The sequence below is a fragment of the Pundamilia nyererei genome, unplaced genomic scaffold (assembly GCF_000239375.1).
Source record: "Pundamilia nyererei isolate P.nyererei 1_Seehausen unplaced genomic scaffold, PunNye1.0 scaffold00011, whole genome shotgun sequence".
In the NCBI taxonomy this organism is placed as follows: Eukaryota; Metazoa; Chordata; class Actinopteri; order Cichliformes; family Cichlidae; genus Pundamilia; species Pundamilia nyererei.
The window spans coordinates 6,014,101-6,038,668 of record NW_005187412.1 but is presented as its reverse complement, the minus strand read 5'-3'; the positions used below and the strand labels follow the sequence as shown (position 1 = coordinate 6,038,668).

Here is a 24,568-nt window from a genome sequence, read left to right as displayed (position 1 = left end):
TGAACCCCGTGAAATAGCATGCAGAGTATTTACGGATGAGAAGCAAAAAAGAGCCGCCAGGTGCTAAAAAATAAACCTTAGACTCAAACATTAGAACAGGCTTTTTCCCGCAGCACACCATATAATAAATACTTACAAAGAAAAAGGCGGCCGTTGAAAATTATATCTAAAAATATATAGTTTCACGCATCGGTTAAAACACTCGACTCCAGGTACACGACGCCCAGCTGGAAAAACTAGATTCACAGAATTTACAGAAAATGTTAAATTTTTGTGATTTATATTGTTATCGGGCGATAGATGTCTTATATCGGGATATGAGATTTTGGTCATATCGCACAGCCCTAAACTGAATACAGTTTGTAAATGAACAAAACTAGAATCACACCTTAGACGCACGAGCCTTTTTGTCATCATTACAAACTTGACATAAGGCTGCAGGTGGGTTCTGTTTGCTCAGATCTCTCAGCGTTAAAACTGTAAGCCTAACAAAGGAAACTAGCTTTGAGGTGAAATCTGAGACAATGTTCCGAGCGTTTACTCGCAAAGTCCATGGGGGTGGACATGGTTGCCAACATACCAACATTAACTGTTTTTAAATGACTGTCATTTATGGCACTGCTGACGGTGATGATGTGTGAATGGCTCGTTGCACACGTCCTACGCCAGCTTGATGCCCGGCCTACAGACAGTGGAAATACTAATAATGCATTCTGCATGGAGAAGTTACTTTGTTCAGTCAAACTTTGCTCTGATTTCATATTTACACCCTGCAAATTACGCTGCCGTGTTTTCTAACTCCTACTTGCTTTCATTATTAGTAATGATTAGTCAACAGTAATCATAGCTGTCACCTGCTTCATCCTACCCTCCTTGACTTTTTTGAACATTAAGCTGCATTTTCGGACTATTTGTCACTATATAGTGTAATTATCACCATTCAAAACAGCAAATTATCCTTTTTTTAACCATGAAATCATCATGCACTTGAAAGCTGGTTTGTCGTCCAGTACTTTTTAAATTCTTGAAGATATTCATAATAGATGTTGCCCTGACTGTAGTGGTGGAGTTAACAGACTAGACATCAGGACAGTGGCGCAAACTCAAGTGTGTCTTTATGGTAAGAGACTAGTCAGCGACCCCCTGGCAACCTCTAACTGCTAGGGAAAAATATGAAGTCCACAACTGGTTGGCAATTGGTCACCTGTAGTTTGCATGGAAACCAGCAATTTGTTTGGAAACACTTGGCAACTAACCACTGAGCAGAAGCAAAACCTTGGAAGATTGTGACACAAACCGGAATGTTTGCCTTCAAAGCAAAAGCTTCAGGCAACACATTTCAAACAGCACAACTTTTACTTTGAAGTTGAACACTGTTTTCCACAGTTATGCCACCAGCAGATAAGTCACAAACTATGGAAAACCTTGGCAATCTGCTAGCAACAAAAGCAGTAGCAAGGTGGTTTTTGGTCCAGCATCATAAATCCTTTTTTTAGCTGGCCACTACCAGCAACCAACCAAGTGGTCAGCAACTTTTCCCTAGCGACCTGTGGTGACCAGGTGTCACTAATTGTTCTCTAAGTCTGTGTGACATGGCAGTAACATCCTTGTGAGTAGGAAAAACTGGTTGCTCAGTGATTGCATTCAGTTTTTCATATTCGGCAACCAGCTGCAAGTAGTTACAGTGGCAAACTGGTTGCCCAGAGGTCAGATTGGCAAACTGTTTCCAAACAATCATGGTTCCTCTTGGATTGACAGCAACCATTATCAAACTTGCCAACAATTTGCAACGAGTCTGAATCAGTCTGTGCTGATGAGTTAAAGTCATCTCTTTGCAACTGGGGACTCGACTCAGGTGGTGGCAACCTGGTTGCATTCTATCTGCATGCCCATACCTAAATCAAGGTTTCTGGGTGCCTATGTCATTTTATAGTTAAACTGCCATTCTTAAATCACTTCCAGTCAAGGAATTTCTGTTTCAAATTTATAAGGTTCTGGCTGGACTCTGAATGGAAGTAGTTGCTTTTAATGTAGCTTTCTCTGCACGCAGATGGCAACAAATTTGCGACTTTTGCATTTTTATCACAATCATTCACAGTTAGTTGCAGCTTTGTCCTGTCTTTCTCCACTCAACCCAAATCTGTCGTGTCAGATGGCTGCCCTTCCCTGAACTTGTTTCTGACAGAAGTTTCTTCCTAGTTTTTCCTTCCCACTGTCGCACCAAGTGGTTGCTCATAGGGTTTGTCTAATTGTTGGGGTTTACCTTACAATATAAAGCAAACTGAGGCGTCTGTTGTTGTGATTTTGCACATAAAAAAACTGAATTCAATCAAATTGACGTTAATCTTTATATTTTCACAAAAAGACTGCATGTAATTGTCAACTTGACCTCATTCAATCACAAAATGAGAGAAGACTGAGTCCATCTTATTACCTTTTCAATAAAAAGGTAATAAGATGGTAACTGCACAACTCTGAAGTGACCATTTCAGAGGCAGCATCCACTGCGTATGGTAACAATAACTTTGGTCATGCTGCAGTCTCCAACCGCTGTTTTTCCTAATGTGACCATAACAGTAATTGCATGCTATTTTATGAATTACATTGTTGGAGTTTATGACTAATTCCCCCATAATTTCTCTTTTCCAATATATATGTATGTATGTATGTATGTATGTATGTATGTATGTATGTATGTATGTATGGCTCTTTTGTTAGTTTCTACATTAATGGGATTTATGGTTTGGTTCTTGCTTGTTGCTGCTACAGAGAGACGGACATACTGAGGGAGACGGAAAGAAGAACTGTGTTATCTGATCTCAAATCTGTGTTGCCTTTTGTGGAACATTTTAAATCACACCTTTGCCTCCAACTAAAAAATGTGTGCAAAACAGGTACTTCCAAATAGATACATTGAGCCGTTTAATACAGATTCGATCACTGATGCAACGTTTTTTCCCACGTTATCGGCACAATGTAATATATTCTGTTGATTTCGTTTTACTGAGACCTTCAGCAGTGCTTCTTACGCAGATTTGCTCCGTTACTCTGACATTCAAGGCAACAAATGACTCAGGGTGTGACTGATCTCGGTTAGGTAAGAGAATGCTAGCATTTTTCTTGAACTCGCATCATATGTGCGGCCCTGAGACAAAGTTCTTCTTTGACTGAGCAGTAATTCGATGTCACACAATCAACGAGAACAGAGAAGCACTTTATAACAAACACATACTATATACAGAAGAAGCATGCAGAATGAGGAAGCGCACTTTCCATTGAAGATAAGTGATGCCCATTGTTCGGGGATATCGATGTGTGGAACATGAGGATGTGGATTCCAGCCAGCATGTGTTAAAAAGATAAAGGCCACAAAAACCTGAGCTAGAGAAAACTGTAAACTATGTGTGTGACCCATGTATGTAAATGTACTCCTGTTAATGTTATTGTAACTGACAACAGATCTTTCCTGACAATAAAACAAAAGTGTATAAGTGCAAAAATAGAGGTTACTCCTATTGTTTTGCGCAATGCATTAATGACTGTGATGCCCATTTAATTTTTGCTGATTAACAGTGGTCTTCCTCCCTGGATAGTCATTAGGTTCTCATTAGCGTGGAGCAAAGGGAATGACCTACTAGTCTCTTGAGCTTTCCCAGATGGGTGGGAGTGTCTTTATGGATCCTGAACTTCTTCTCGTGTACATTCCTTTGGTGTGTTGCTAGGCATTTTGCCAGATACAGCTAAATTACCTCAGCAATGGGATTGCGTTCATCCCCTGCATTTAACCCCTTAGCAGTCGGACGTACCGCCCACGGGACATTGGATGGTTTAGGGGACTAATTGGACTGCTAAGGGGTTAAAGTCTTACTTAGGGGATCTTGATGTTGAAATACTCATAGCAGCCTACGACACAAAGACAAATCGGACAGCACAAATCTGCAGCTTGACACTCAGCCATCGGTGAGCATCAGTAAAGATACAACAGTGCACTGCAACAACAACTGATGTTTCTCTGTGTCAAAGAACCTCTGGCATTCATGTGTACAGTTATGTTTTCTCTATACATTACAACATTTGTTCTTGCAGCGCTACAAAGGCACAAATGACATGATTTCCTGAATTCATACTTGGCTGGTCACATTAAAAAAAGCATTTATGAATTAACTGTATGCCTTACAGGTTATATCTGGATAGAGTTTAATATTCACTGAAGTGAGATACATTAAGAAGTATAATTAAGTATGTAGACTTGCATATTGTTTTCACATGAGTGAAGGAGAGCGGCAGTGCAGAATACAAATTGACCGCTTAAGATCAGCAAGGAGTAGTGGATGAAGTTACACTGGAAGAACCTGAGCACATCTGGCTATGGTGCCATATTAGAATTGGTCCACTGTCCTTAAAAAACATGAAATCTGCCATCTTTACAGAACGACCCCAAGCAAGTGGAAAGTGTTAACAGAGAATTTGAGTGGAAAAGTGATAAAGACTGAGAATAACATAGCACCAAAAGATTCAAATACGGCAGAGAAGGTGGAAAGGAAACTGTTGCTTTAAACCCAGCAGTCTAAATCTTACTGGAACTCATAAACATGAAACAGGTATTGATGTGAGTGTAGTACTGAGCGCTTATAGTAATCTGACTCTCAGTAAGCCACCAGAATGACAACTACCCACTATTAATTTTTTTCTTTCCAGCTAGCTATGATATAGAGTGCACACCGCCTGCTGTTTACACAACACAAATATTGTCTGTTTGATTGATGATTCATAGACAAACAGGCTGTGAAACCGCTCGCAAAAACAGTAGGTCTATGGCAATTGTTTTACAATTAAACTTCTGAGGGATAGTGCTGCGTGAAATTTGAAGTCCATAATTTTCTGATAAATTTTCTTTTGCTAATATTTTATACACATTTCTATTTTGTTTTAAAAATAAGAGGCATCATCCGGAGGCTGGAGAAACAATTCCAACTTGTAGTGACTAAACGGTTGCCCAGACCTTCTGCGTGTTGGACACTCATGACTACTTTTGATCGCAAGGAGACTGAACAGGTTGCAACATTCTTATGGCAGGTTTTAGTAATTCCCACCTCTAGCTTTGCTAACCAAGCTAGCAAGTTATCACAATCTTCTTCTGTTAATATGTCCACTTCAAGCTCCGAAATGGAGACTCCAGCAGCCAAAATGCCATCTCAAACCAGTGGGTGACATAAGATGACTCAATATTGAGTCTATGGTGAAAGTTACTGAGGGGCTTATTTGCTCTCACTGAGGCTCCACTCTGTGAGAAGCCAAGGTGTGACCACTCAATAGTGTTAAACAAACAGTTATTCTCCTCACCTACCCCCCCACACACACATCTGCCACATCCTACACTTAAAATGAGTTTACTGTTATACTGGTCAGTTTTAGGAGAATGTTATACTTTCCCTGTATAAAGCACTTTTTTTTTACTTTAATTAAGCAGTCAAAGAACTTTTTTACCACAGCCAATGCAATCATGCACACATACAGTACTTTATTGCCTATAGATACTTCAATGTCTAGACTGGAGCAGCCGGGTATCAAACCGCTGACCTATCGATTTTTCAATTGATAAATGACCGGCTCTGCCTATGGAGGCATCCCAAAGTTCATAAAAGCAAAGCCGAGTGGAGTTTATTAGGCAAATTTCAAGCGGTCTTTGAAAAAGCAGACAGAAATAACTACTTGTCTGGTGTCTGCAGGTGTCCGTGTCTGCATCTGAAAGCAAATATAATCCTCAGCTTGCACGAGACATAACGAAAAGACATAAACTTCCTTATAAAAGAAAAAACACCAGTCAGAATATCCAATGAATGGAGCTGTTTGCACTCATTGGTATGGTATTTGGCATATGACTAAGCCCTACAAAAAGCTACAAACCACCCGTATTTAAAAATGGGCTGAGAGCATGCACTGTGTGGAAATACATAAAACAATCTCTCAAAACACACATTCACCAAAACATTGTTGCAAAGCCCAGACACCTGTGGCTGTTTCTGAAATGGCACCCTCCACATTTCTACTCAAACACTACTATTACAGCCATATCCTGCCTCCACATGCTCAACCAGGGCTGCTGCCCTCATAATCCAGCCTTTTTTTCCCCTACTGAGCTGCTACTTTTGGCAACATGTCTCTTGAAAGTTTTCATATCTGACTAATCAAATCCATTTTAGAAGTTATGAGAGATGCATGTAATGAGGGTGTGTATTAAAGAAACTGGAGAACACGTGCTTTAGCTGTAAATCCAGCTGAGGTCTACATAAATCCTCAGCTAATCTGTCTGGACTTGATCAGTCAGGATGTTTTGCTCTCATTTATGAATCTCCATGGCCAGGGGCTGCCATCATGCTAATATTAGCAAGCATGTGAGAAAACAACACCACGCTTCACCTCAACATTTCTAGAGCTGTCTCATGCTGGCGGCTTCTCTGGTAACCCAGAGTAAATTGAGAAGGGTTTCTAATATACCATTATTTCAGGCACAAAAAAGGCACAGACGCAACCCACATGCAGTGCTCACATGGCTAATGTGAGTCATCTTTTCCCTTACTTGGGATGCTTCCTGCCCCGCAGACGTCACATTAAACAACACGCAGTGTTCAACAACTTTTGTCAGATGACTCAATGTTATGTCATCCTAACGCTATTTCAACTTGAGTCTAATGCTTGGCATTAGGGTGGCCAGCAGCCAGGGACCTGCCACTCTTTGTTATTGCTAGCGACATCATCTTTCATGTTCTGACTCCCCAAAAAGTCTTTTATTTGAGCTGCTCGGGAACCTCAAGATCAACATTAGCTAATACACCTTAGGACTAGCAAGTGATTAAAATGTGCTCGCGGAATAAATATAAAAGCTGACATCAGATGATTGGCCACATTGACGAAGTGCTTTTAAAAATGCCTACTGTGCTGGTGCATTGTGGTCACCCACAGCCACCCCAACACACGAACAATAACGATAAACATTTCAGCACACAAACAAAATTCTAAACTGTGATGCCACAAGAGGATGATCTAAATATATGGATCCAATGGAAGTAGATAACAAAATACCATAAATATCTCATTGTTACTGGTTTATTAGAAGTAGATCTTCTAGTCACAGTCTTAATCTGTCATGACCCCCAATCCTAACCATAACCCACCGCACTTTTCTAAAGAAATCCAAACTTTTTTTTTTGTTCCCCAATTCCAAACACTTGAGGGAACAATTGTTTTTTTGAAACCGTAGAACAACAAGTTCTGATAGTACAGGATGTGGGTCAGGGTTAGGGTTGGAGTTGTCACTGATGACGACTCTGACCTCAGAGGGTTACTGACAAGATAATAAATGACGTTAACCTGTTTCACCAGCAGCTGAGGCTAAAACTATGAGCAATATTTCATACCATGAAGGTGATTAAAAGCACATTAATGAGCAATGTAGGAAAAATCTATTAGTGGAAAAAGAGCGTTTGCTAAAGAGAAATCTAACCAAAGAAGGGTATTTGGGATATATTGAGACTTGAGACACTTGCAGTCACTTCATCGAGTATTTTAGGTTTTTGGTAAAACACATAAAACTAAAATTAGTGCTAGTCAAAGTGACAACTAACACACACACACACACACACACACACAAACGCACACGTGCACAGAATTCCAGTGATTCAGGAAGCAGGTCATGTTTTTCCATACAGAACTAGGAGGCCCTAAGAGCAGCAGTAGAGGGACTTCCTCTGCCAAAGGGCCAAATTCCACATGGTCCGTGACCATTAACCCATCCAGGCTGACTCAGACACCCTCCGACCCCTCCACCCCCACCCCACCACCACACACACACACACCCTCAAACTCACAACACTCAGCATAGTTCTGAGTATCGCCTCGACTTCACAACCAGCTGTCAGGTCCACCCCAACACAGCACAGCAGGCGACTTCTTGAAACCTCTGAAGAGTTTGTCAGTTCTCCCCTAACCCTACTATTTCTATCACCATCACGGCACAAGACATGCAAGCCGGCAGTAAGAAAAACACACACGGTGATTAACTGAAAAGGGGACATCCAAGCAAAATCCTCAGTCAGCAGTCAGTTAGCTGATTTGAAAATGAGTCTGTGAGACCTTAGAGAAAACTTTATTACTAAATCCAGGCCCACCTTGTGCATATATGAAGCACGTTTTAAACGATTATTACATATGACAAGCCAAACTACAAATGAGAAAATTCACAATGACATTATCAGCGTTATTCCAGTGGTGTTACCATAACATCTCAAGTGTTTCCACCCAGTTCAGGTCTATCTGATCCCTTCCTACTTGGTATGCAGTTAATGAGCTTTTTGAACCCTCATTAGGATACAACTCTCCCCCACCCACCCAACACACACATTTGCTCACAAGCTTCACAATCCACCCCCCCAACTATTGTCTGTCAGTGTGGAGACACACAGCTGCCTGCCTGTCTTGTCTCCTGCAATCCAGAGCAAGCATCAGTAACACAGTGACACCATGGTGGGGACACACACACACACAAGGCAAAGGGCAAAGAATGTCATCTCTTTCTTACAGTGTGTGTGTGTGTGTGTGTGTGTGTGTGTGTGTGTGTGTGTGTGTGTGTGTGTGTGTGTGTGTGCGCGTGTTTGGGCCCTCTCCTAAATGGCGATTATGAAAGCCTGGAAGGTCAGAGCAGTGTCTGCACTGTGCTGGAATGCAACCAGGCATTACAGGGAGGTAAACTGTTTACACGCCTTTTATATGTGACACCCAGCAAGTTTTCTTCAAGCAGGTTGCTGTAAAACTGATAAGGAGTGGTGGAAGCAACCTTTCATTTCTATAGATTATCTATATTAGTGCGCTTGCTTGCCTTTGGTTTCAGCTTGAAACGAGGTTAACCAGCAGACCTGGTGAGACTCTGCATCAGAGCACAAAAGTTAATCATCTCTCACTGGACATTTTGTGCAGCTGCTGCTTACTTTACAGTCACCCAACCTGAACGGATTTTCTCTGTCTAGTTCACATATTTCCAGTGAGATCTGGAGGATCCGTTTTGGTGGCACTTAAAAAGAACTCAAACGCACTTTTTCCTCTTGAGAGTGACACAGAGAGACACCAATGTACCAACGTTGTACAGCTTTTGCATCCTTCTATTTGAAGTATTACATTGTGTGGCTTGGTGGGCCAGTGCACCCCCTCTCAAAGAAAATCACAGGACTTCTAACAACTTAGCACGAACTCTAAATCTGCTTTACTTTGTAGGGAAACTTAGGTACAAGAAAATAGGACAACTCTTTAAGCTCCAAAGACCCACTTTCCTTTCTCTTATGACTAGCGGCTGTACAAACTGCAAAGTGGAAGTGGTCCTCTCGGAAATCGTCGCGTTAAAGTGACAGACGTTTAATTCTCCATATCTCGCACTAAAACCTCCCCATCCGTCCGACAGTCGCAGGCCTCGGCAAAGTAGTGAGGAAAAACAGACCCCGGTGTCCGTTTACGGACGGAACCCGTGTCCGGCCTCTCCCTCCTTGTTTGGCCGTGTTTTTTCGGGCGAGCGTGGAAATCAGAGCGAGGCTTACATTCGCTTCAACTGCAAGGTTTACCGCTACTGACCTGAATAAACTGGATAGTCAGGGCTGATTTCCCGACGCCACCTCCTCCGACCACAACCAGGCGATACTTCTCCTGCACCGAGCCGTCCTTCCAGCCTGCCATCGAGGACACCGCCGCCGCTGCCGCTGCCGAAACACCAGTGAAGCAGCAAACACCCACTTTTCCCCCTGTAAACTGAAGAGGCCCTCGTAGTTGGAGGCACCGGAACGCAGATACAGAGGCCAGCTACGTGCCGAAACAGTCTCGCCTGTGCAGCAGCCCCCCTTTCTTTTTTATTTAGTTGTAGGGATGTAAACGAAGAGGGATCCCGATCGGAGCTACCACCGCCTGTCCATACGCCTGACCGCGTTTCGGGCTCGCCAACACTGCACCGTTCAAGATGCTGATCCGATAGTTAAGAGTAATCAGCCAGGCTAATACTGATGTCTGACGCTAGGGGCTGTTTCTAGAGGCAGTCTGCAAACTGCTTCAACACCCTCCTGCACACACGCACGCACGCACACCGACGCAAGTAGACCTCAACCCACTCTGCAGCTCTGCCCTGACACTAATATCATGCACCCTGCAGTCACATTCCTGTCCTCAAATGGCTCTGCGCTGTCTGCTCGCTGTAATTACAGCCAATTACGCAGCGATAACGCGCCCCGTGGCCGTCGTCGTCGCAACGTAAATATGGTTTAAACATGCTGGAAGTTACTAGTTTCTTTACTTTTCAGTCCAATGAATAAAAAAAATAAAAACTGTAAAAAAAAAAAACCTCAGGTTGACGTTTCTTGATATGTTATCTACAATATTTCCACAGCTTAGTCGGATTTAAACATTTTATTTGTGCTGTGCGCTACATCCAATTTTAGATAGATTTAATTAGAAAAAAATCACTTATTTTAATATTCAATTATTTTAAAAAAAAAAAAACCTTTTCCAGCACAGTGGGGGAAAATAGGTTTTGTGGACAGATAAAGCAAACGGAGGCTCAGTAAAAGTGATGTTTGCAGGAGTATTTCTGCACGCTGCACACACGCCTGCTGCTGCCCCGCAAATTACTATAAAATGCGCACATGTGTGCACTTTATATGCGGCGTCATAACTCATCACGCAGGTGGAAATTGAAAGTGGTGGACTGTGATTTGTGTTTTCTTTTTGTTTTTTCCCTTGTTGAAACGGACTCATACCAGTTCGTCTAAATTACAACCTTTTATTTCATTGCGCAAAAGTCCCTACTTGTGTTGTCAGCGCGTAAATCGTGTCTCACTTCGTGCTAAATCCAATGTTTAACTGCATTAAAACAACAACAACAACAAAACATAAAACGCCACATGGCTTTGGGACCCGTGGCGCCACCCGGTGTCAGAAAAGAGAAAACGCGGGGCCTTAAAAAAAACTCCCTCCAAATCTCCAAAAGTTGATTCTGTTCATCTGGACGTAGCGTTTTGTGGGAGAAACGTTTCGTAACTCATCCAGGTGACTTCTTCAGTCTCAGCTGACTGCAGGTTTCCCCAAATCTTATAAACAGTACTTTTGCATAATGACTGAAACTAGCCCACTGAAGTCATTATACAAATGTACTGTTTACAAGATTGGGGAAACCTGCAGTCAGCTGAGACTGAAGAAGTCACCTGGATGAGTTACGAAACGTTTCTCCCACTGAAAACGCTACGTCCAGATGAACAGAATCAACTTTTGGAGATTTACTTTCCTGGATGATTGAGCATGCATCAAGACTCCCTCCAAATGGTTTACATGGTGAGTGCTATCAAAGTTTCAGCCGTACCCAAGTGGTTTTAAAATATAATACAAAATATTATATCACCCAAACCTTCTTAAAATTTGGAGGAATTGTGACAGTGATCCTGTGTTTAACATGAACACTTTGTGTCTACATATTGATGTGGCAAAGCAACAAAATCACCCAAAAGCACAATGCCAAAGCCATGCCTTGTGTTAGAAGGTGTAGCTGTGATTCTCATAATAATTATACCCGAACCAGACAGTCTGTGCTGTGCACACGGCAGTTGGAGTTGGCTGTTTATTTTCACAGTTGAAGGTCTGACCTCAACGCCACCTTTCAGCCTTTATCTAAAAACCCTGGGGGGAGATTTTTACAGATACTGTAAATGTATGACTGGGGTGGTGACCCTTTAATCTGGCCTACTGCCAGAAATATCCCTTTACTCATAAATAATAAACTGGAGGGCGAGTGGAATATGGAGGCCTGTGCCAGCACTAATCTATCTCCATCTCATTATCACGCTGACAGTGAAACTTGCAGATGGCTCAGAGTTCAATTCAAATCTTGGCAATATATTACCTGAGGTTAAAAGAATTTATGTTCTTGCCCAGGTTATGCATGTAGACAGACATTTTCAAGGTGATGTCGTCAGTTTAGAGGTACTGGCGGTACAAATTCCAATCAGTTACCCCACTGTGGGAGATATTGTGGAAGGAATCTGAGGAATTCTAATTAGATCCCAGAGCTACCATCACAAGCTAGACACTCTCTTCACTTTGGGGCACAACGTCCTTTAGGTAATTGTAACAGCTGCTTTAAAGATTATTACTAAACATCTACTGTCATGCACATTAAGGCAGGTACAGCACAACTTTCCATATTTTCCAAAAGAAGGCATACAGTCCAACTACATTTCTGGGTTACCGTTGTGCTGGAGATGCTCCCAGCTGTCACAGTGGGTGGGGTGCACCCTGCACAGGTTGCTAATCTGTCACAGGGATAACACAGGGACAAGCAGACAACCGGTCACACTCACACCTATGCCCAATTTAGAATCTTTACAATGAAAGGCTCCAGCCAGCTGATTCAAACCTATTACTAACCACTGCTCCTCCCTGCCATCTCCAAAATTCAATTCAATTTTATTTATAAAGCACCAAATCTCATCAACAGTCACCCCAGGAAGCCTTATACTGACCCTATAAAAAGGGTACACACTTATTTAAAGATCATTGTTTTAGTTTGGATGTTTTTCCGTCTTATGCCTTTAAGAATATCAAATTCAATATGAACCTTAGTGGTTCTGGGAGGTACTAGAGAATTTTTTTTACCCTTTTCTTACTGAATTGAACTGGAATTCCCTATCTTTTGCATATACTGTCTTAAGTTTCATTTGTAAATTGCACTATTTTGAAAATAAAAATAAAAATAATGAGGTTTTAATAAGAAAAAAAGGCTCTTAACTCAATGAAAACACCACAGAGCATCTTTTGGACATTATTTCAATACATTTATTGAAAATGAAACAGGACAGCGAAAGCACATTGCTGAGATGTAGTTTTCAGAAAGAGGTGATGTTAAAAAATATAGAGCACAGAAGTAACTGACCATATAATAGTTCATATCTGCTATGACGATGATCAAACAGTAAGTTAGGTGACACAGAACAGCAGCTGTTTCAGACATTTGCCTTTTTTTGGGAGAGGTTGATCTTGTCACCCAGACTCAGGGCCATCCCCTGTGGAACAAAGGAAAGAGGGTTAGCTGCGACACATGCTACATATTAGCATATCTAAAATACAGTGAAATCCATCAGCATTTGGAGATTAATAAATGCAAATTTTTTGTTAAATGCGTGCATTTAAGGATGAAAGTCCACACTTGGGGTACTTTAGAGAGGCAAAAACTGTGTCATTGTGCAAATACTTGCAGAACTGATCAATTATTTCAAATCAAATCAGTCATGTGATATTTTTACAAATGGATGCATTGCTTTACTGAGGGGAAATAAAGTCCACCTAGCCTTTACCTCTCAGATTCTTAAGAGTTCACGGTGTGGCAGCTGTGACCTACCTGACTTTTAGCTCTAATGCGTATGTGTCCATTGACAGGTGCATCGGGCCCCAGGTGGAAAGGCTTCTCAATGCTGACATTAGCCAGGGCATCTTCTCCAAAGATAGAACGAGCATAAAGGTTGGCCGCCATGAAGCCACAGAAGCCAGACAGAGCCTTGTTTATGAGAGAAGAACGTTGGTTAAGAACAACAAACAACATCACAGTATCTGCACATTCATCTTATAAGGAAGCACTGGCATGTCTTATGTTTACATATATTCTTTATATAGTCAGCACAAGAAACTATCCTGCTATACGGCCGCTAATGATTCTTTCCGATGTGCACTGGTGCCAAAAATTTTAATTACCCTTGTTATTTGTATTTGGGAAAGCTGCCAAGATTTAAAAGGTTGTTTACTTTCCTTAGTCTGTGGTTTACAAAATGTTCTCATACCAACCTTTTCAGGAGTCAAACACTTCATGTTGGTGGACTTGAGGATATGCTGGAGATACTCGTTCAGCTCAGTGATGTTGGTGTTCACTGTCACCTACAATAAAGAAAGGACAATCAGTGCTCAGTGTTAGTTGAATGTGCATCAACTAAACCCATTTTTTTTTTAAAAAGAGAGAGAGAGAGAACTTTTAACATGTCCCACTTTTTGCAAAACGAGTCAGCTTTCAGGAATGTGTTTTAACCCCTTAAGTTTACCTTGTTTTCCCACTCAAACTCTGCCCACATCTGTCTGAATTCTGCATCAGTGCAGGAGGCTGGCTGGATGTAGTCCATGATGTCAATATGGATGTCGCTGAGGACAACGCAGTTTCTGTCGCTAGCAGCTCCTGACACATCGTAGACTGAAAAGAAGAATCCAGACATCCCCACAATTAATTTAAAAAATGCATTTAGAGAAAAAAAAGAAAGAAAAAAAAAAAGGTGTGACTTGAGATGTGATGCTAAAAATAGTCAAAAATTCTTTCACCGATGTTTCCAAATATAATGCCATTCTCTGTAGATGCCACCTTCACATTGGCCTTGATGTTAGCAAAATCATGAGGTGCCAGAGTTAAAGGTGAAGGCTTCTCAACCAACTTAAGATCGCCTGCAGGACAGAAAGTTGAATTACATTATAGTAGAAACCCAAATGTGTACAGCTTAAATGAGAGACAAAAAACATATTTTCACAGAAGTTGAAAAAACTACACTAACCTAAAGTGGCCAGCTCAAGTGTGCAGTTCTGAAGAGTATCACTGGTCTGATTGACCACCAGCACATCCAGCACAATGTCATACTGGTTTACATGAACGTAGGCTTCAGCATAGACTGGATCTGAGAAGCCCGTCAGCTGGGTCACCTAAGTTGGACAAAATGCATTCATTTAATGATTAATAAACAACCTAGTACAAGCACTCCCTAAACACTAGTTTATTATCTTTTAATAACCTATTAAAAGCAAAGCATGTGCACAAGAAGGGCTTCAGCAGCGGTTGCTGCCATGTTGCCAATAAATAAATAAGTTAGACTAAGCCGTAAACTTGAAATGCACGCAAACAGCAATAATCAGTCCCTTTCCCTCTTTTTCTGTTCAAAAGCACTACTCCAACATTATCTCTCACATTAATTTCCAGTTTCCTTTTATGGAAAGGCTTTTAGGGGTTAAGTATGGTGCACCTTGTTGAGTTTCGATGCCAGAGGATCGGCAGCCTCCTTCCTCTGAGTGTTGCCCATAGCAGCCAGCAGGCTGAGCTGGAACTGGTCCTCCTTGGAAGTCATCTCATTTTTGGCCGTGAGCTGCATGAAGGATATTGGATCGTCGGCCTGGACCGTTACATTGCGTTTCTCAGACTCTTTCTGTAGTCAGAAGAAGAAACACATGTGGTTATTTTTGGAGGAAATAACAACCCCAATGGAACAACAACAAAAGTATCTATAATGTAGTCTAGTATAGTGAAAATAACACAGCATAGCAAGTTACAAAAAAGACATAAGAAACAGTTGTTCAACAGAAAGAGAATAAAAACAGATGTTATTGTGCAGAACTAAGAGAAACTGGAAAGACAGAGACAATGCTGCTGTCAAGAGAAACTGGTGCACTATAAAAAAAAAGTTTTCCATCAGTCCCAAAAGTCTTATGTGTATACACATCAGGTTTAAATGATCATCTAGGGGTGTGATATTACTACACTCCTCCTTAGACCTATCAGGGTGCAGGCTCTTGAAAACAAAAGTTGGCTTATAAACATATCACAGGTTTCGTATTAAATTTGGCACCAAAAATTTGCTCATTTTCTGTGTAACGAGGTTGGTGAGTTTTAGGTCAACTTTCATTACCTTCTGTGACAGCTTCTCTTCCTCCAGCCTGACAGCCAGCATGTGTGACAGGGATCTGCGACACTCCTTGTTGAAAATGTCATTCATAAGTGGTGAACACTCTGACAGGACCTTCAGGCACAGTGAGATGCGATCCACATCGTCGTCTGTAATTGGCTTCTTGGGCAGAGAGCACTTACCCAGGTGCAGCACAGTGACCATGATCAACATGGCCTCTGCAACAAAAGACTGCAAGGGGGGGCACCAAGACAGCAGGGGTCAGAAGAAGCAAAGGTAGGGCAAATTATTAAAAGTGCTTTTATTGAAATGAAGGAAGAATAACTTACATTTTGCTTCTTTTTATCTTGAACAAGAGCAACATAGCGCAAAGCTACTTTGGTCAGCGTTGTGGCCAAAGAAGCTGCCACATAGAAGTCTCCATCCATTAGGAAGCCTCTGAGTGGAGGTCTGGAACAACAAATTCTTAATGAGCGAGGTGGATGGAAAATTCAGCACAATGAAGGGTATACAGTGTTAGCAAAATGCTTTTCCTCCATGATGTCCAGTGTTTACCTATCTTCCTCCTTCTTTGAAGGCCTGGAGGAGCTGAGGGCACTCTGTGTCACATAAGTGCCCATTTCTGTCACAAGTTTCTGAGCTGGAGCTGCGCTTACTTCATCTTCTGGCTTCACCTCACCGGTCTCCTTCTTAATCTCATTCTCCACAATTGGGATCTGTCCCGGGGAGAGACAATTATAAACGTTTTAATCAAAATAGCGTGCGTTACTTGTAATTCTGACAACAATGAACAAACATACCTCTCCCAAGGACCTGCGAACTTCTGTCATCACACTCTGGATGTCTTCCTTGGTGCTGCAGTATTCTCCTAAGATCCACAGTGCCCCCCTGTAAATCCTGAAACAGGACAATTGTGATGAAGTTTATAAACAATCACAGTGCTACACAATCAAAGAGTAAGTAGTGACTTCCCTTTAGCAAGCACAGCCTATACAATGGTTTCTTAACCACGAATTGACTTTCATCTGCTCTTTAGACTCATCAGGATTACTTACTTGACAGTTCTGATGGCATGAAAGACTTCCAGCATCTTCTCGATGATCAGGGGTCTCAAGTTGTCAAACCTCTGAATGGCTTCCCGCACAAACTCCAGCACATCGGCAGCAGCTGCCTCATTAGTGTCACTCAAGAATTCCATCAGCTGTAAAACATCAACATATAGAAAATGTTTAGAAAATGTTTTATTTTAAAGACCATTTATGATAAAAATGTATATTTAGAAATCTAAAGATATCACGAGAATCTTAAAAGGAAATAAGAGGAAACTCACCACAGGTATGACATTGGCTGCCATGTCAGGAAAACGCACGCTACACGAGTGGAGGGTGCGCACCAAGAGCTGCCTGTACTTATCAGTGTCTTCATGCTCTGTTACGTTGTTTGTTTTGATCACCTCTTTCTTCAAAACAATCACCAACTAGCAGCCAGACAGAAGTCACTACTTTAACACTGTATTCCAGTTTTTCTAGGTGTCAATGCAAAAACAAAAAAAGCAACAACAAAAATACACAAAAGCTGCAAATGTCAACAGACCTCTTCTACATTACGGGATGAAACAAGGTCCAGCGCCAGCTGTAAGGTCTTCTTTCTGACTTCCAGGTCAGGAGTGCTTAGAACACGCAGGATGTCCATCACAAGGTCCTGAATGAAAACGTATTAGTGAGACCCAATTTTTAACACAGTTGGTACTGACACATAACAATTTTTGTATATTTTCTAATAAATTTTATGATCTCAAAAAGACTTATTTTGGGTACCATTCATTTCCTTTTATGGTTTCTGTAGTGAAAGAGCCACTAACAACTTTATTTCTTAAGTGCTAGAAAAACGAATAAAAGCCATTATGAGACGTACCTGGAGCACACGCTCATGAGTGGGATGCTCCTTCAGTTCGATGAGACGATCAAGAACGATCAGTTTCACATTATTGTCGCTCTCCTTGATGATCAAATCAATGTAGCACTGGGCAGCAGCCTAGAGTCCAACAAAGCACAGAATGCATACAGGCTTTAATAAAGCAAAGATACCAATCTATCTAAACGTAATACAATGTATAAAGCACTGTATAAATGATACAAGACATACACACAACCACTGAAACACTGATGACGTACCTTAATGGCTGTGGGAGCGCTGGAGAGTGTTACAAGGGTGCCAGCAGCCTCATACTTAACCGCCGGGCTGGAAGACTGCAGCAGGTTGTAAATGCAACGGATAAAACGGGCACGCTCAGAAGGGTTAGCATGGCAAACCTAACAGAGGGGAAAAAAGAAAAACAACAAGAACTTGGATGTGAAATCATCCATTGTGCTAAAAGGTTTAGATATGACCACCACAAGCTGTGACTCACTTTGTAAATCAGCTCCACAATAACCAGCTGGAGGATGTCTCCAAAAGTGTGAACTTGGTCAATACATGTGCTGAGGTAGTCCAGAGCTCGATCCTGCAACATATAAATGCATGAATGACAAGGTGTGAGATCGACCTTTGGCATATTTACTGTATGACTAAAAGTAAAAGTAGAAACAGTAAGAAAAGAACAGACAATATGCTACAGACCTGGTCTGCATGAATCAGCATCATGAAAGCATTTCTCTTACAGCTGGCATCTTTCTCATTGACCAGGAAATCATGGATCAGCTCTGGAGCATCTGGGATGAGATGTTCAAAGTTCCTACAAAACAAACAGAGCTGGTTGTTGTTCATGATGAATACAGTTCAAAATTTATACTTTAGAATATTTAGCAGCTAGTACCTGTAGATTGTGTAAATGGCCAGGACAGCGTTACGGCGCACATAACTGTGGCGGTGCTCCAGGCAGGCCCGGATCGCTGGCATGAGAGGCTCAAGCAACTCAGACTCCTTCAGCTTGCACAGGAAACGCAGAGTGGAGCCACGGATGAACTCATTGGGATGCTGCAGGTCCTGAAATAGAAGAAATATTTAAAATTAGAATTGCTGAACTGATTTTTTTTAACCTTTAGTTTTCCCCCATTGCTATAGTTATGCTGTAATAAATAGTGTAACCTGATGTGTATATTTAAAAATGCACTGTTTATAGCAGCTGATAGTATATCACTTAGATTACCTTCCTGTAGGCATCACAGACCAGGATCATCTCCTGAAGGAGTTTGCCATCAGGAGTTGTTTTGGGAACAATCTCCCAGAAAACCAGCAGCAGCTTCTTGATGGTGTGGTCTTGAAGCGGCAGCACAAAACGGATTATAGTCATCAGCAGTCCCGGCAACTTCTCGCCATTCAAGATCATGATGATGACCTTCTTCAAGGCTTCAGTTTTGGCCTTGATCTCTCCCTTTTCTAAAGAAAGATTATTATATTTAGCATAGCAATCAGTTATTATTTAAACTAGTCTTCATCGAATTAAATTCATCTGATACTAAACTTCACCAAAAACTCTCAAAGGACGTTGTGAGGTTTTACCCCCCAAAGGACACTGACTTATTTGCACGTTAATGCAAAAAAAGTTAAACCAATCCTGATCAAAGCTTGATATCATACATCAACAATGCTTCTTTGAATCAAAATTAATCTATAAAAAAAGATTTGAACTGTTTTTCCCCTAAACCAGACATTATATAATGGCCTATAAAAATAACACTCATACATCACAAATGCATTAAGATGTAGAAAAAAGTGGAGAAAGGCTATTTTCCCCTTTGTACTGTATATTGAGGTAAGTTATTAAACTTTACAGCAAATGGTTACCTAGATCTGCCTTTAGGCTGACTTCAGAAGGGGGCTCTGAGTCCGAGGCAACATTGATCAGAGTGTAACAAACGTTCTCTGCAGCCGTCATTTTGCTGCTGTGCTTGTATCAGATTAGAAGAATCCAAATGTATGTTGCTCACTGGATAATACCTATGAAAACAGAAAAAGAACAGATTTCGTCAGTGATGGAGAAAACATTTACACTGGTGAAAAAATCTCAGTGAAGTCAAAACTAACCTAATCTCATGGAATACGTTTGCCAGTTCTTCCTCTTTGTTTATGCTAACTATGATCATCAACATGTTTCCACACAAGATAAAAGCACATAGATTTTATACACACAATTTGATAAAGTCCTATACTTATAATTGATCTATATCTGAAATAAAAGCTGTGGTAGTTTGAGTTAGTCAGATCAAGTTGTTGCCTTTTTGTACACATTTTTTTCTGTTTCCAAATAGCATTTCCCTGGTAATCTGTGGTAGGATAAAGTTGTCCTAGAATTTCTCTTGTAGATATTCAGAAACTACAGCACATCAGTCCACTCCCTTAATAGCTCAGCTGCACTGGGTACAGTTTTGGATAAATGTTAAACTTATATTACACATTCTTAAGGCCCTCTGTGGATTTGGTTGCACTATATATCGAAATCTTTTAAATCTGTGATATTTTGCCTTCAAGTCATTGAGGTCATCCTCCCAACAACTGCTCAAAGTGCCATCTTCTCACCTAAAAACTTAAGGTGACTGGACCATCGTTATTGCCCCTAGTCGATGAAGCAGTCTGGCTTCCCGGACAAGAACCTCTAAGGTATACCCAATTTCAGCTGCTTTTAGTAGAGTTCATCATGATTTGGCCAAACGTATTGCAAATGTTTTCCATTGCTTTTTGTGCGTGTGTGGATGTTTTTACCAATAATGAAATCTAATTATGTTTTTATTCTTAGTTTCTCGCTTCTCCTTAACTGCAGTTTTATTTTGCCGTCTGTTTTTGTGAGTTCCGTGTTTTTAGTTGGGTTCTAGGAGACCTGTATTACAAATGAGTGTGTCAGTAAAGCACTTTGTGCTAACTTCTGTTGCTTTAGAATTTAGCTATAGAGCTACAACTGAATTGCAAAACATACTACTAGCTGATACCTGGAGAACCAGGTGATTGGTGTTCAGTCTACGTCTGGATTAAACCTGAAAACGACAATTACTTCTCAAAATTAAAGTCAGATCAAAGTTTTCAGCTGCTTTTTACGGAAAATCTTGGTTGCCTTCATCACAAAACAGCATAAGCTAACAAGTCAAAAAATAGTGACACGCAGCTAATAAGCTTTCTAACAGGTTAAATGGCGTTACATGCGTAAAGACAAAAATGCTAAAATAGCAAGGGTTTGCTCATTTTTATTAGTTAGTTGTCCCCAAAGCTGGTTTTTCTAGGTTAAAACACAGAACCAACTGCTGACTATCAAAAATTAGCTGACAGGAGTTTAGCTTTTGCTTTGGTTAGCAATGAAATGGAGGACAGTAACGTTAGCTAACGAGCTTATGAGTTACCACCAGACAGCGAAACAAATGTCACTCATGTTGGTTAAAAATAAGTCCCAAAACCTACCTATCTGCAGGACTATTATCCTCCCAGGTGACCTTCGATGTGCAGTTTGAGATATTTACATCTGTAAAATTTCTCAAAAGCTCCCGCAGGCGAGCTCTCACTCCCTCGGCTCTGCACTACTTCCTAGTGACGTGGAAGATTACTTTACCGAGAGCCACATCACTGCTACCGTGCGCCACAAGGCTCAAACCGAACGCCTGTGCAACACAAACGCAAAAAAATGAAAAAATAAAATAAAATAAAATAAAATAAAATAAAATAAAATAAAATAAAATAAAATAAAATAAAATAAAATAAAATAAAATAAAATAAAATAAAATAAATCAGTAAACAAAAAGAAAATCTAACAAGCTGGTCCTCTCTTTCTGCTTAACAATAACACGAGAAAGGCCGTTAATCTTATACTGCCAACTTTAAATGAATATATTGTTATGTATGTTGTCTGTCACCTTGTTTCTATGGTTGAGATACGTTTACTTTTTTAAGCTGTTTTGTAAGTAAGTAAGGCATTATAGTTAACTAAAATTGAACTAAAACAACACAATGAATAAATAATTCTTGCCCTCATAAACATGAAGCAATAATGTTGAGTGAAATGCAAATGAAATATATAAAATCAACAGTTTATGTATCCAAATAATGAATCATTAAGAAAAAAGTAACGGGTATAAACTGAATGCATACCAATCAAGTACATTTAATTAGACCATATTCCATTAAATTTTATATTTTACATTTTACAGTTATGTAAGAAATTACGCGGAACACATACTTAAAATCAAATTATTAAAGTTAGCATTTTGGGGATAAATATTTTTTGACAGTAGAATGGTCAACGAATTTAAAAAAATAAAAACTATAGTTTAGATTTTTTTTAAAAAATTACAATTATTTTGTCAACTTGGAAAGCTAACTAAAAATTTGGTTAAAAAGAAAAAAAAGAAAAAGTGATGATGATGGCTTTGATAGACATGCTAATTGAGACTTTGGGTATCTACAGGTCTCCTTTCAAAAACATATGTGTTTTTTAATAGTAATACCCACCTGCTGAAGTCTGCCTAATCTCACCTTGATAAACCACCTACACACTACACCTACAAGAGCTGCTCAGGCATAGATAATGCGTGTATGGATGGACCCCGAATTAAAACACGAGTACCTTAACAATAACAGTATGCAGCACCCTCCAGTGGAAGGTTTTAGTGTTTACTTTAGTAACACATTGGATGGGCAGAGACTTGAGTGAATCATATGAGTGCCTCAGAATCTTCCATCCACCCATTATTATCACTTTTCAGTCATGCATCAATCAATGGCCAACAGCACCAAAGCAAAGAGACTATTAGGATATATTTTTAAAAATCTGAATACTTAATTATTTAATTATTAATAATTTCCATGACTGAAAGTGATTTTATACGCACAGATGGTGAATAGACAAGTCCCATTAAAAGTCTGTTAAACAGCAGTTATTTGGTCAGTAGGTTTATGGCAGAATAACGCCCAGTAAAAGAATAATGCTCCCATGTACAGTAATGTGGCACTGTTATTGTTACTTTTTGAGGTGTCAGGTTCTATGTGTTTATACACCACTTATTATTTATCTCTGGCTCTCTTCCACAGCATGTCTTTATGCTGTCTTCCTCCCCTCACCCCCAACCAGTATGGCAGATGGCTGCCTATCCATCATCAGCCTGGTTCTGCTGGAGGTTTCTTTCATTTAAAAGGGAGTTTTTCCTTCCCACTGTTGCCAAAGCACTTGCTCATAGGCGGTCATCTGATTGTTGGAGTTTTCTCTGTTTCCTCTGTATTGTCTAAGCCCTTTACCTTACATTATAAAATGCCTTGAGACAACTATTGTTGTGATTTAGCACTATATGAATATAATTGAATTGAATTAAATTGTCATATCAGGCTTTCACAACGCTGTTTTGCAAACTATCTGTTGTAGACGCCACAGTAGGCAAAATTGATCCCAACACTGATTAATTCCCACTTCCACAGACCCGTTTATTGCGCTAATTCAAACTGAAGCTGATAAAGAAGATTTATGGCTCAAGTTAAGAGCAAAGTACACTTATCACAAAGAGCCCTGCCAGCCAGGGAACAAAATACATGTTTGCTTCATACAGATGGATGATGAGCCTTTTGGAAATGATAAGTAATCATAGGATTGGCATTTAACACATATCCTGTTCAACGGGCATGCTTACTTTTGGGGCAGTAACGTCATATTGTGCCAGACCATTCAGATTAGCTTAAGAAGGAATATAAAAGGTCATTGTTACTTATATTTCACATAATCGTAGTTGCCAGTATAAGCGCTGACTTTCATTCATTTTGCTTGTGTGTATTTTCATGCAAAGCACAGTTTATTAAATTAAACAAACTCTGTCTGCACCTTGCCCTTCCACTGAGCTCCGCTGCAGAGACAAAGATGTAACCAATCAGGGCTACATTACAAATGCCTTCATTTTAAGGGGAAACACTTTAAGGGCTCTGTGACTGACTAAAGGAAACTGCAGTCATTATTAATATTATTAATGAAATGTGATTTTCTACTGTGTCGGTGGAAAAATGACAGAAATAGCAGCTCTAAGAATAGTCTGTTATGGCGTCAACATACTTTCTTCTGCATGATTAAGGTAACCTGAGACTGTCAGTTTAATTCATGGGACTTCAGCAATGCTTAGCAGTGGAAAGGAGTTTTTTAAAGGCCAATTTCTTGGTTTCTGCCATTCTTTGCACATTTGACATATTAATGAAAATGGGGAAATGCCTTCTGTGCAGTTCAGTGCAGGTGATCTCTACACAGTAATAGTAATTTAACCACAGCTCGCTCGAACCAGGAAGTCATTTTTTTTTTTAACTCAAAGAGATGTCTAAGCCTATCATCAGCTAAAAAGAAACAACAAAGCTCACAAGCTGGCTACAAAAAACAACCATCAGTATGGTTTTGTAACAAATGCTAAAACAGTTGAATTAAAACGTGAAAGGTTTTTAAGACCTAATCTTTTATAAATACCAGCAATCCTTGTCCCTAGTGAGACTTACAATTGTAATAACATAAAAAATAACATTAAAATAACATTTTTTAAAAATCTACATTCAGCAGATTTTTGTAATTTTTAAGAATCTACATATGAATATAGATCTGTTTTCATCACTTGTAGTTTAAATCAGACATTATTTAAAATATATACAGTGAAATAAAGTACACTTGTATAAGCTGCACTTTGGAATTTGCAGTTAGGATTTTAACCTGTTTTGACTTTATTCACCATGCAGTAAAGGAGAAATTTACTGTGCAAAATTATGGTGAAAAATTTATTTGCCCTTGTTCTGATATCAGTCTGGAACACTGACTAATGTCAAAGAACCCAGAAGAACATCTAAAGAACTGCAGGCCTCGCTTGCCTCAGTTAAGGTCAGAGTAAGAAAGTAAGAAAGAG

At 40.1% G+C, this 24,568-nt stretch overlaps 2 protein-coding genes across 2 annotated transcripts in view; both read right to left on the bottom strand.

Annotated features, from left to right (window-relative positions):
* The window catches only part of rras2 (RAS related 2), a 29,538-nt gene extending 19,347 nt beyond the window's left edge, over positions 1–10,191 (bottom strand). The window contains exon 1 of the mRNA XM_005724314.1: positions 9,619–10,191. Within this exon, the coding sequence (XP_005724371.1) occupies positions 9,619–9,720 (102 nt within the window). The 5' untranslated portion in view covers positions 9,721–10,191. The remainder of the gene's footprint in view (positions 1–9,618) is intronic.
* A 2,643-nt stretch (positions 10,192–12,834) lies between these two features.
* copb1 (COPI coat complex subunit beta 1) lies at positions 12,835–21,283 on the bottom strand. The gene is made up of 22 exons (XM_005724313.1): positions 21,117–21,283; positions 19,515–19,667; positions 18,877–19,106; positions 18,544–18,713; positions 18,348–18,462; positions 18,139–18,231; positions 17,903–18,040; positions 17,643–17,762; positions 17,322–17,429; positions 17,059–17,205; positions 16,784–16,929; positions 16,529–16,625; positions 16,284–16,444; positions 16,058–16,178; positions 15,732–15,959; positions 15,072–15,251; positions 14,610–14,754; positions 14,383–14,502; positions 14,112–14,257; positions 13,861–13,950; positions 13,421–13,576; positions 12,835–13,085 (listed from the first exon to the last, which is right to left on the bottom strand). Exons 2-22 carry the CDS (start codon positions 19,603–19,605, stop codon positions 13,026–13,028), a joined length of 2,862 nt encoding a protein of 953 aa, XP_005724370.1. The 5' UTR covers positions 19,606–19,667; positions 21,117–21,283; the 3' UTR covers positions 12,835–13,025.
* Positions 21,284–24,568: the final 3,285 nt, after the last annotated feature.